This window comes from Rhineura floridana, chromosome 8, assembly GCF_030035675.1.
Source record: "Rhineura floridana isolate rRhiFlo1 chromosome 8, rRhiFlo1.hap2, whole genome shotgun sequence".
NCBI classification, from domain to species: domain Eukaryota; kingdom Metazoa; phylum Chordata; class Lepidosauria; order Squamata; family Rhineuridae; genus Rhineura; species Rhineura floridana.
The window spans coordinates 98,545,266-98,557,787 of NC_084487.1; the positions used below are offsets into that span (position 1 = coordinate 98,545,266).

Below are 12,522 nucleotides of genomic sequence, written 5' to 3' on the forward strand. Positions count from 1 at the left end.
ATCAAAACCTGGTTACGCCACCTTCAGCAGCAATGACTGCAACCGAACACTTCCTGTAGTTCCTGATCAGTCTCTCACAGCGCTGTGATGGACTTCTGGCCCACTCCTCCATGCAGAACTGCTCTTATGACATTTGTGGGTTTTCAAGCATGAACTGCTCCTTTCAGGTCCTGCCACAACATCTCAATGGGATTTAGGTCTGGACTTTGACTGTGTACTGCCTTCAAGTCAATTCTGACCTATGGCAACCCTACGAATAGGGTTTTCATGAGGCTGAGAGGCAGTGACTGGCCCAAGGTCACCCAGTGAGCTTCATGACTATGTGGGGATTCGAACCCTGGTCTCCTAGGTTGTAGTCCAACACCTAAACCACTACACCACACTGGCTAGGCCATTCCAAAACTTTAAATTCCTTGTTCCTCAACCATTCTGATGTAGACTTGCTTGTGTGTTTCAGGATCATTCTTTTGCTACATGACCCAGCTGCGCTTCAGCTAACGGACAGATGCCCTGACATTTGCCTGTATAATTCTCTCAGACAAAGCAAAATTCATGTTTCCTTCAATTATGGCAAGTCGTCTAGGTCCTGATGCAGCAAAGCATCCCCAAACCACGACTCTGCCGTCACCATGCTTGACTGTTGATATGAGGTTCTTCATGTGGAATTAAGTGTTTGGTTTTCGCCAGACATAACAGAGCCCATGTCGGCCAAAACGTTCCACCTTTGACTCATCTGTCCATAGAACATTGTTCCAGAACTCTTGAAGATCATCCAGGTGCTTTTTGGCAAACTCTAGACCAGCATTCATGTTCTTAGTGAGTAGTGGTTTCCACCTTGCTGCTCTGCCATGAATTTCATGTTTGCACAGTGTCTTTCTGATGGTAGAGTCAAGAACACTGATCTTGGCTGAGGCAAGAGAGGCCTGCAGATCCCTGGATGTTGTTCTGGTGTCTTTTGTGGCTTCCTGGATGATTTTATGCCTTGTTCTTGGAGGAATTTTGGCAAGATGGCAACTCCTGGGAACATTCACTATTGTCCCAACCTTCTCCATTTGGTCAATATGGCTCTGTCTGTGGTTCGGTGGTGCCCCAGAGCCTTAGAAATGGCTTTGTAACACTTTCCAGATTGATATGCATCAACAATTGTTTTCCGGAGGTGTTCAGGAATTTCTTTTGATCGTGGCATAATGTGGCTTTGGAACCTGGGTGCTGGCAACTTCAATCTGATGGCAAAGACCACAGTTAGTCAGATTTATGTTGGGCAGGGCTGGCCCAAAGCAGGCCTGATTGTTTTCTAAGGTATTCAAACTTCTGTCCCTTATAATCCCTTTCATTGGGTTGAGTTAATAGGGGGGCAATTACTTTTTCACACAGGGGCATTGGGTGTTGCCTAACTTTCTTTAATAATAAATGAAATAAATATCAAAATTTTGTGTTTGTTCATTCAGCTTCCCTTTTCTCTAATGCTAGGTTTTGGTTCAAGATCTGACAACATTCAGTGCCAAGAAAAAGCCATAATGTAGAAAATCAGACGATGCAAATACTTTTTCACGGCACTGTATATGGCCAAGATGGCATTTACATACTTTGCTGTTAACATATTGTATGATTATAGTGCAATTTGAACTCATTACATAGAAATAATGATTTTTTTCTTGATGTACTCCTACTAACACTTATGGTGCAATCCTATATATGACTAACCCCACTGCGTCCAGTAGGATTCACTCAGAGGTAAGTGTAGAATTGCTCACTTAGGGTGCAGTTTGCAATTTATGCCGAGCTGAGTGGAGTTGGATATGGCGGATTCCAGCTGAGCTGGCTGGGTCCTGGCTCAGCCAAGCTATGCCTGCAGAAGCCCCCCATCCTGGCTCAGCCGCAGTGGAGCCAGAGGTCTGCCAGGGAAACCCAGCCTGGCGGAAGGGTAGTCAGCAGAAGGCCTGAAAAAGGGGTGTTCTGGGAACGTTTCAGAGGAGGGGCTAAGGGGTGGACTTAGGCCACATCCAACACATGGTCAGAACACTCCTGCAGATCCCAATCCAGGCAAAAGTTACACTGGGAAAAAGGATGGTCCAAGAAAATAATTGCAATAGAATTCAATGGAGAGGGCTTAATCCTTGGTAGGGGTATTTTGGAGAGGAGGCATTTAGTGTCTGGTCCTTGTGCACAACTACTGGCTGAGTCAGCATTCAGCCAACCCAAAGACTCTTGAACAGCAATTGGATGTGGTGGACCTTTCCGCCTCCTCTTGCGCTGGCTCCGCTTACACTGGTTTCCCCTGAGTTGGATTGTTCTGCCCCTTGGGAATAGTAAAACCTACTGAATTCAATGAGATTTGCTTCTGAGTAGGCATATGAAAGATTGTGCTGTTACTCAGAAGTTCTACTGAAATTGGTGAGATTTACCAAGTAAACATGTTTAGGATTTAAGTAGCATGGTAGCAACATTTGTGTTCAAATCCTTGCTTCTTTTTTCTCCTATGATCAAACATTTTACAGTGCTGCTTGGTTTTGTGCATAAAAATTGTATAATTTAGCAAGATTATCACAGTGCAATTCTATACATGCCTACTCAGAAGTAAGCCTATTGAGTTCAATAAGACTTAACCCCAAGTAAGCTTGTATAGGATTGCAACTTAATCACTATCTGTGCATGTGTGTGTATGTTTGTATTAAATATTGTAAACTTCAAAGACAGTATGGAATATCCATTTATCATACTGAAATATTTGTTTCAAATTTTGCTCTTCCTAAAGCAGTGATGGAATCAGCTTTGTGAGAATATGGTACAGTAATTTTCTAGTATGTTCGCTTCATTAAAATTCAGTTGGCATTTCCCTGTTCTTTGGCTTAACAGTGGTTTTTGCTGTGCTTTTGTTCCATGTATGAATAGGTCTTGTTGAAAGCCAAAGTGGAAGAGCAAACTTTTCAAAGGCAGCGTGAATCACTAAGCAGTGAGACTATAACAAAGTGTACGGACAACTCTGCTCACAAAACTATTCAAAGCTGACTTACTTCTCAGTTTAAGGTACGTATGACCGATTTTAACAACTGGTAAATATGTGGTTAAGTTATAGTAATTGGCCTACTCTGTAAATAACCCAAATCAGTGGGAGGGTGGGAAAAGTAAAATGGATAAGTTGCATTTATACAACAAACTATTTTGCCATATAATTAAGTAAGCTGCAATGGAAGTGTTAGGATTCAGTGTGTTGTTAGTGTAATCCTATACATACCTACTCAGAGGTAACCCCACTGAGTTCAATGGGACTTATTCACAGGGAAGTATGTACAGGATTGCACCTATAACTATGTCTTTTTCTCACTCTGCTGATAATTATACTGAAGTGAAAGTTAAAAAAATATAAAAACATTCTTCAGCTCTTGATAAAATGTAGAAGTTGTTAAGAAATGGTTTGCAAATATTGAATTATACTCAGATTTAATTCACTATATGGATGGCAGTCTATATGAAATATTAAATATAATTATTCATTTGGTTGCACATTGGGGTTGGTAACTCTGCTTGGAATGCAAACGTGAAATTGAAAATGGTTCTGCACTATGCAACTGTAAATCCTATTAAACTCAGTGGGAGGTACTTGTGAATAGACATGCATAGGATTGTGTTGTAATTAAAATGATCTTCACTATTTATTAAATAAGTCATACCTTAGTCCACTTGACTGTATCGGAATGTTTCTTCTTGTAAGTATATTTTTAGGACCACAGCTTGATCCTAACCGCATTATATGAAAGTTCTACCAATGTGTAGGACAATATATACCTCAGAGTATAAATTGAAGTAGAAAAATGGAAAGTTCCTAGCTTAAAATACCTAAGAAAATATAGAAACATGTAACATTTACTGGAAACTCCAAATTCAGAAATAAAAGGAATATTTGTTCTCTTTAAAGCATTATGACCAAGGAGGAATCTTACAGGGAAGAATTTAGTTATGACAGGATGCCAACTTTAGAACGTGGAAAACAAGAGAATGGAAATTATGTTCCAGATGTTAAATCTAGTGACCTTCAGCTGTCAAAGAGGTTTCATCCGTGTTTTAGTTATAAAACATGGATCTATTCTTTGCTGATGGGGGTAAGTATGACATGTTCTTCTGGCCCAGTTAGGACTGAATAGTCAAGGCCGTACTGAACATATAATCGCAGATAAACTTTAATTACATTATTATCAATGTCATTAAACATGTTTGTTCTTGTAAAGTTGAGATTTTCTAGAAGTAGCGTTTGAAGTATTAGCAGTGCAATGCTATGTATGTTTACCTGGAAGTAAGTCCTACAAGGGCCGATCCAACAAAGAGGAGGAACAAGACAATGATCTCAGGGAGAGGGTGAAGGGACAGCAAATTGGTGTGTCTTAGGCCACACACTCATCGCATTATTAGTTTGACTAGCCACCTGCCTATTAAGCCACCTGGCAAGGGCAGCTTCTTTGCTGCCCTCTCCTCCTTCTCCATCCTGCCTTGCCTTTCCTCACTCTGAGAAAAGGCCGAAAGGGTCCTTCAGAGTGAGACCTTTTTGGCCAGGGGGCCAGGAGAATCCATGAGTCACTACAGTAGCTAAGAAGGTTGATTTAGACTTAGAAATGTTTTAACTTGAAAAGCTAAATGAGGAGAGTGGGGGGATTCGGGGGCACCAATTTGCTGCCCCCCTGTCCCCACTACTAGTAGTCTCATTCTGCCTTGTTATTGGACAAGTTATTGGTAGGAGTGAGTGGTATAGAAATTTTGTCAAAATAAATAAGGCCTCACTCTTAAGAAGGACTTGTTTAACCCTTTCTCAGAGCGAGGTAAGGCAGGGACAAGGTGAAAGGAGTGGCAGAGAAATTGCCAGCATGGCTGCCTCTAATGTGGTAGCAAAGAAAAATAAAGAAAACAAATGTAAATGAGGTGGGCAGGAGGAGAAGGAGAAAGGGTGGGGTGGCAGAGGGGAAGAGGAAGAGTGGTACTGGATCTGAGTCTTACTGTATCAAGTGGGGCTTAATCATAGATACATGTGCATAGAATTGCTTTGTAAAAGGTGGGATTTACCATACATAGAGGTAAAGAGAAGAAGGTATTGTAAAAAGAGGCCCAAAGGAGCAAAAGGGAGGCCAGTGGGAAGAGAACACATTGAGAAGTGATATTTCCTCTGAAACTCCCTCCAACTACTGTGTAAAGTGACTTGTAACCAGGGCCGGTGCTAGAGGGTGGCCGTGTTGGGCCATGGCTGAGGGCCCCTACGTAGGGTGGGAGGGTAGTGCTCCCGTTCTACAATCTGCGGCAGCATCAGCTCCTGACCCTGCTGCAGATCATGGATGGGGAGCTCCCAGGCACCCCCCAAAACAGTAAGTGCAGGCTTCAGTAAGCCTGCATGTACAGCCCACCTACCTCTCCAGTCCCTGTGAATAACGTGCATGCTTCTGCTGATGCCCCTGCTGCCATCTTGGTTGATGGCAGGCATGCATGTGCAGCACACATGTCATTCACAGGGATGGGCAAGGTAGATGGGATGCGTGGGCGGGCTTATTAGCCCCACACTGCCTGGATGTGGGGGTTGGGCTGCGGTGCCATGGGCTGGGGCAGGCTGGTGCCCAAGGGCCCAGTCATGTCTGGCACCAGCCCTGTGTGTGACAGGAACAATTCCATCCAGGGATTCCTTCCTTTGCGATAGAGCAGCGCTACATGCAGAGTAAAGTAGCTTTGGGTTGTGAATTTGGAGCAGAGAAGCAGCCGGAGGAAGGAGGGGGTCTTAACTTTTATTTTGGTCTCTGTTTCTCTACACTAAGTGTCTCATACCTCTGCTTCATGTAGGGTCTGAACATATGTATTGACACCCTATTTAATCCCCTGATGTGGCATGTAAAACAGTGGGGGTGTAGCTGGTAAATTTGGAGAGAACTGGAGGCTGGACAAGGTTGAAACACCCCCTCCCTATCATGTCTCTCCAAATCCATTCCCGAAGTTGCTTTTCTTCAGTTTGTTACATGTATCTGTGCAGAAGTTAGTTCTACAAAAAACTTTTATAAATATATTCTCTGTATATTCTCTGTATATTCTCTGTACAGTTGTGATGAAGAAAAAAATGACATTTCTCAATGAGATTTTTATGTGGTTGCGTGACTCTTCCCACAAATTTAGTGTATTTATTGATATCTACTTTTCCTCAGTTAAATATGAATACTTCCTTAAGTGTTTGTTGTTTTATACTGTTGCCAAGTCATTGCATAACAGTTCTAGGACTTAGAAGCAACAGAACATGTTCTTTTGACCTATGCAAATCTTTTGATGTTTGATTTCAGTGTTGATGCTACAGAGGCACCATTATTAATGGTTCCAGTGTTTTCTTTTTTAAAAAGAACTGCCAATTCTCACAAAGTTGCTTAGTTGTATAATTTTTACCAATACATTGTTTTATGTCAAATTTCTGCATTTCAGACGTGCATGCTTGTTACCTCTGGATTTTCACTTTATTTGGGGAATATTTTTCCATCTGAAATGGATTACTTGCGCTGTGCAGCAGGTTCAGTAAGCATTCTTTTTAATTGCTGTGGCTGTCTATAAATATAAATTAGAAACATAATTTATCTTATTTTTATTATGCTTCAAAGGTCTTATCTCAGATACGTCACTGTAGCCAGAACTGCTAACATGAAAATGTTCTGTTTAGATGATTCCTCAACCAGTTGTCAGCACACTTGGATGAAACGGATTATTTGGATCCATACCAATCAGGTTTCAGGACTGGTCACGGAACTGAAACAGCCTTGGTCGCTCTGGTAGATGATTTGAGGAGGGCATTAGATAGGGGAGAATCCACCTTTCTTGTCCTCCTCGATCTCTCAGCGGCTTTTGATACTGTCGACCACAGTATCCTTCTGCTTCGCCTGGAGGGATTGGGAATTGGAGGCACTGTATTACAGTGGTTCCATTCCTTTCTCTCCGATAGGTACCAACAGGTAGCGTTGGGGGAGGAGGTATCAGACCCTTGGCCTCTCAATTGTGGTGTGCCACAGGGCTCTATCCTCTCTCCCATGCTATTTAACATCTATATGAAGCCGCTGGGGGCAATCATCAGGAGATTTGGGCTGCAGTGTCATCAATATGCGGATGACACTCAGCTCTATCTCTCGTTTAAATCTTCACCAGAGTTGGCTGTGGAGACCTTGTCCAAGTGCCTGGAATCCGTGAGTGGATGGATGGGAAGGAACAAGCTGAAGTTGAACCCTGATAAGACCGAGGTACTACTTGTGGGGGACAAGAGAAGGTTGGGCGACATTGACCTGAAGTTCAACGGGGTGAGTCTACCCCTAAAGGACCAGGTCCGCAGCCTTGGGGTTGTGCTTGATTCCAGGCTGTCCATGGAGGCTCAGATTTCGGCAGTGAGCCGGGCAGCCTGGTACCAACTACACCTCATACGAAGGCTGCAACCCTACCTTCCTGTTCACCAGCTCCCACTAGTGGTACACGCCCTGGTCACCTCTCGTTTGGACTACTGTAATGCGCTCTACGTGGGGATACCCTTGAAAACTGTCCGGAAATTACAACTGATACAAAATGCGGCGGCTCGACTACTTACGAATAGTCGCCGCCGAGATCACATCACACCAGTGTTGTTCGACCTACACTGGCTACCAGTTGTTTTCCGAGCCCAATTCAAGGTGTTGGTATTGACCTTTAAATCCCTACACGGTTCCGGCCCAGTTTATCTCACGGAGCGCCTTCAACGCCACCAATTATGCCGCCCGACAAGATCAGCCACACAGGGCCTTCTCTCAATCCCGCCAACAAAAACAGCCAGATTGGCGGGTACAAGAGAGAGGGCATTCTCAGTGGCGGCCCCCACTCTTTGGAACTCCCTCCCACAAGATCTCTGGCACGCCTCTTCTTTAAATGTGTTTCGGAAAGCCTTAAAGACCTGGCTCTTTCAGCAGGCCTTCGGGGTATCTGGGGAGGGTTAATTGTTATAACTGAAATGCCTCCTGCCCAGTTTTAATATTGTTGCTGCAGATGTGTTGTTTTTATATTGTATTACTGTATTTTATCAATTGTATTTTAACAATTTTGTAAGTCGCTTAGAGTGGCCATTGGCCAGATAGGTGACGAAGAAATTAAATTTATTATTATTATTATTATTATTATTATTATTATTATTATTATTATTATTATTATTATTATTATTATTATTATTATTGGTTTCAGATAAATTATTTTCTGTAAATAATTTGCAGCATTTTGCCAAGTGAACACTTGGGGTTTTTTCCTTCTGCTTTATGACAGCAGATATAAGGTTTACATATTAAGTTTTTGTATGTTATTTATATTCAAATAATGTTATGAAATGCTACATGAACAAATTTGGGGGGAAGGGGGAATTCTGTAAACTTTCCTTTCTCCTAAGACATTTGTAAGGGTGAAGATGGGGATGATTAAGTATCTTGTATCTCTGGATGATGTCATTTGATTTTTCTTTTTGTGTACATTTGTGCGCATGCACAAAAAGGCTCTATTTCAGTTAAAATTACTTATAATGGGACTTGAGTGAGTTATCACCAACTCATTCTATTAGTTAAAATGGAACTTGCAACACAATCCTATGCATTTCTAAATGTAAATGTACTGCCTTCAAGTCGATTCTGACTTATGGTGACCCCTTGAATAGGGTTTTCATGAGGCTGAGAGGCAGTGACTGGCCCAAGGTCACCCAGTGAGCTTCATGGCTATGTGGGGATTTGAACCCTGGTCTCCCAGGTCGAAGTCCAACACCTTAACCACTACACCACACTGGCTCTCTTCTTGGACATAAATCTCATGGCATACTAATAAATACATAGGATTGTTGCCTTGGTCATGGATTGCAGTCAAATTCTGTGACAGTTCAGTGTGAATGGGACTCAGCCTACTTTGCACCATTTTAGTGATGAGAAGATGGGGCTCAGCTGCAGTACTGGAACCATCCAAGACATATCCCCAAGGATGGGCTCTAAACTGAAGTGATTGTGCATAAATGAAGATGGCTATCTACCATTCCTGGCCAGGTCAAGCAACAATAGTGATTGGAACAAATTTAAAGATTCTGAAGTGGCTACAAAGGGCTCATCCAATTGATCTAGAAATGGAAGTAGAGAGGTGTCATGCACCATGGGCCTTCGCTGCTGGTTTTAGCAGGTATGGGCAGGGAATCAGGGAACAATAGCTGTCACCATTTGAGGAAGGGCAAGGACATTGGCTTATCCTGAACTGTATGAACCAATCCTAGGGCAGGAAAGCCTTCCCCAGTCACATTTGTTCAAGAGATCCTGCTTCAGTGAGTCCAGTGGAGTAACTGCAGGTCTAGAGGAAACTCTGAGGAGGAAAAAAGCCTGCTGCTGTATCACTAAACAATAAAACCATATTTACCTGATACTTATCTGCCTGTATATCTGTAGCTTCATGGAAAATAGGGTGCCAACAGTATACCAACCAAGGGGTCATGATCCAGCTACCTCAAACTGTCAAGTTTTATTCCTTCATGTTATCTCTCTGCTGTTTATAGAAAACAATTGGCTGTGTTGGTTGGGGCTGATGGGAGTTGGAGTCCAACAACATCCAGAGCCATCCGTTCCTCATATCCCCTTAGAATCATGAAGATTTCCTTCCTTTGTTCCTCACCTCATATATCTCCATGCCACATTAAACCTTTTCGTATTGTACAATTTAATAGAATTAGCCACTCTGAAGCCCATCTGTTTAAGTGAACTGGATTTCAAATGTGTCCCTGTATTGGACTGTGGCTCTTGTGGGATTCTTTTTTACACTGCTATTTTGCGTTATGATTATTTTTGGTATCCGTAACACTTTTCAGGAGAAAATGTGTTCTGATGAGCCAGGATTAAAGAACCATGCATCTAATCCTTTGTGCCACTACACCCTCCCTCCACTCTGTGGCAAATCACTTTTGAAACTGAGGGTGGAGGTTTGTGTCTGCGTTATTTGGAGTCTGCTGTTTTTTTAAGTCCCTTCAATGTGCTAAAGTGCTTGAGAACATCTTAAATAGATATTTGGATCATGACTCTTATTTTTTGTCACTGTAACCCTATGCAATTGTTTAGTGCAGAGGTAGGTAACCTGCCGCCTAATTTCAAAAGCAGTCTGTAAGTTCAGACCTCTAGCAAGAGGAACCTGTCCTCACCCCACAGCTCACAGGGCAGAGAGGAAGAAGGAGAAAGAGTCAGAAAAGGAGGTGTCAGAGAGAGAGGGGAGAGAGAGAGAGAGAATAATGACCCATGATTGGTTTTGGCTTTACCCACGGCTAGTATGCAGCCCTGATAGATTACTGCCACCAAAATGTGGCACTAGACAGAAATAAAATAGTTCACTACTGGTTTAGGGCCTAAACTTTAGGCTGAAAGATAAAGGACTTTGCCTAAACTACTCAGCCAGCTTTTTGGGTGAGATGTGACTTTAGCAGTGGCTTACTATGTTCGCATAGACAAAACATGTATATTCTACACCCATGAGGAATGTTTATTATTCATGAAATTCTGGTTTAGTTTGTAAATTGACTCTTAATTTTCATTTATTTTCCCCCAGTGTATTCCCTCAGCAGCTGTTAGTTTTGCCATAGCCAGAAACAAAGTTAATGTGGTAAGCACTTTAAACTTGGAATGTCTACTAACACTTCATTTCTTTAATTAAAGTAAAAAACAAAATATTCCTAGTGTGTGTGTGTGTATTTTTTTTTTTTTACAGATACCCAACTTTCAGATTCTGTTTGTTTCTACATTTGCTATTACAACGACATGTTTAGTTTGGTTTGGATGCAAACTTGTCCTGAATCCTACAGCAGTAAATGTGAGTTGTAAATAACAAAGATAAATTCTATATTTAGTTTGTTATTTGATATTGAGTTCACTTATTTAGTTCACTGTGCACAGAACCTTTTAAAAAGTTAATTAGACGATGCTTGAGCACTGTTTCATAATAAACGTTTTTTGGTTTTAATATGAATAAATAAATAGTCTTGTCTTCTGGATATATTCAGTTGATTGGGTCCAGAGCAAGTTAGCTGCACAGATCTCATTGAACTCAACAGGGATTACATTAGTCATAACTAATGTTTCATGCTGATTTAAATGGTACCTGAATGCAACGAACTTATTCTGTACTGAACCCAGAATTTCTGCCTAGCAGTGTATAGTAGCAAAATAGAATGTTTTGTTGTACTTTGGGCTACTTCATGAATTCATGTATACATCACTTACTTTCTCAGTAATTGATCATTTGTAGCTTAATGTTATGAACCAACTGTTTCAGGAGTCTTTGGTTGATACAAAGGTTCTGTCTGTAGTAATTCAGATATGTAAAACTGCAGTTTTTTGTGAAGCTGCTATAGTTGACAGCGCCTTGCATAAAGAAAGCAGTGGGCTGGACTCAGCTCTATGATATGCTGTAGGGGATGTTCCCCTGATGGTGTGGAAGTGTAATTTGGGGTGGCCCAATGCTTAATTTTGGGTGCACAGCTGCAGTTCCCTTATTCATAACTGCGGACTGTGGTCATTGCACTTTGATGTCCTTTGATTAGAAACATCACCTTTTGCCCCAGGGAGTGATGATTCATCTTGAAGGGGAAAGTTCTGTGGTGCTTGGGATATGTGATACTGGGTATTCTAATTCATATTTTATGGTGTGTTAGCTTGTGTCCTAATATATATATTTCCAGTCTTGAAGGAGAGATTTGTGTTGCTCAAGTTGACCAAATGGCACCAGTCATGCCTAACTGGGCAGTAATAGCAGGCATATGGGAACCACAAGGTTTATAGAACTACAGAAAATGTTTGAGGAAACAACTAAAAGAGAGTGGGGAGGAAACACCCCCCCAAAAGCCCAATAAGATATAAACATGCTAAGTGGTCATGGAAAACTGATAATTTTATTTTTATGATTTTTTTTGGTGGGGGGAAGGTATACTGGGTGGGAGGGGAAACTGAGTGGAATGACTGGAATCCTGAGCAGGGAGCCCTCTACACTGCAACATTTTGTTGCAGGTCCCACAGTTATCCTGTGACGCTTTGCTCATTCACATGCAAATCACTACTTGATACTTCAGCCATCGTACATGAACCAGCTTCTTGATTCTTTTCAGAGATACTGCTTGGAACCCAAAAATATTTTAACATTATTTCACTCTATAGAACAGTAGAATGAAATTTTTTTTGGCCATCTCTCTTTTGAATTTGAAGAGACTTTCTAGGAAAATATTTCTAATGTTTTCAAGGTTGGTATGTGTTTGGGCATTTCATTTTTGCATGTTTCCTTGCAATATTATTCTTGGTTCTTAGAGTCCAAGCTACAAATGATCGGTCAGATAGATTGCCAGGAATTTCCTTCCAAAAACTCTAGGTATAAAAATCTGAGCTATTATAGTCCTGATTCAAAAGTTATATTTGCATTATGATAGCCATTGAAAAACCAGAACAGTGTTGATTCTGTTGTACATGAGAAGTTGTATGAAATGGCTCCCTATGTGGTTCAGCCAGTTTT

At 41.6% G+C, this 12,522-nt stretch overlaps 1 protein-coding gene across 3 annotated transcripts in view; it reads left to right on the forward strand.

Moving 5' to 3' along the window:
* MLC1 (modulator of VRAC current 1) overlaps nt 1-12,522 on the forward strand; it is a 35,089-nt gene that overhangs the window by 7,125 nt on the left and 15,442 nt on the right. For all 3 annotated transcript variants that reach the window (XM_061640230.1, XM_061640228.1, XM_061640227.1), the window contains 5 exons: nt 2,893-3,027; nt 3,917-4,100; nt 6,439-6,528; nt 10,573-10,626; nt 10,732-10,833. In XM_061640230.1, coding sequence (XP_061496214.1) covers nt 3,921-4,100; nt 6,439-6,528; nt 10,573-10,626; nt 10,732-10,833 — 426 coding nt within the window. In that variant the 5' untranslated portion in view covers nt 2,893-3,027; nt 3,917-3,920. The remainder of the gene's footprint in view (nt 1-2,892; nt 3,028-3,916; nt 4,101-6,438; nt 6,529-10,572; nt 10,627-10,731; nt 10,834-12,522) is intronic.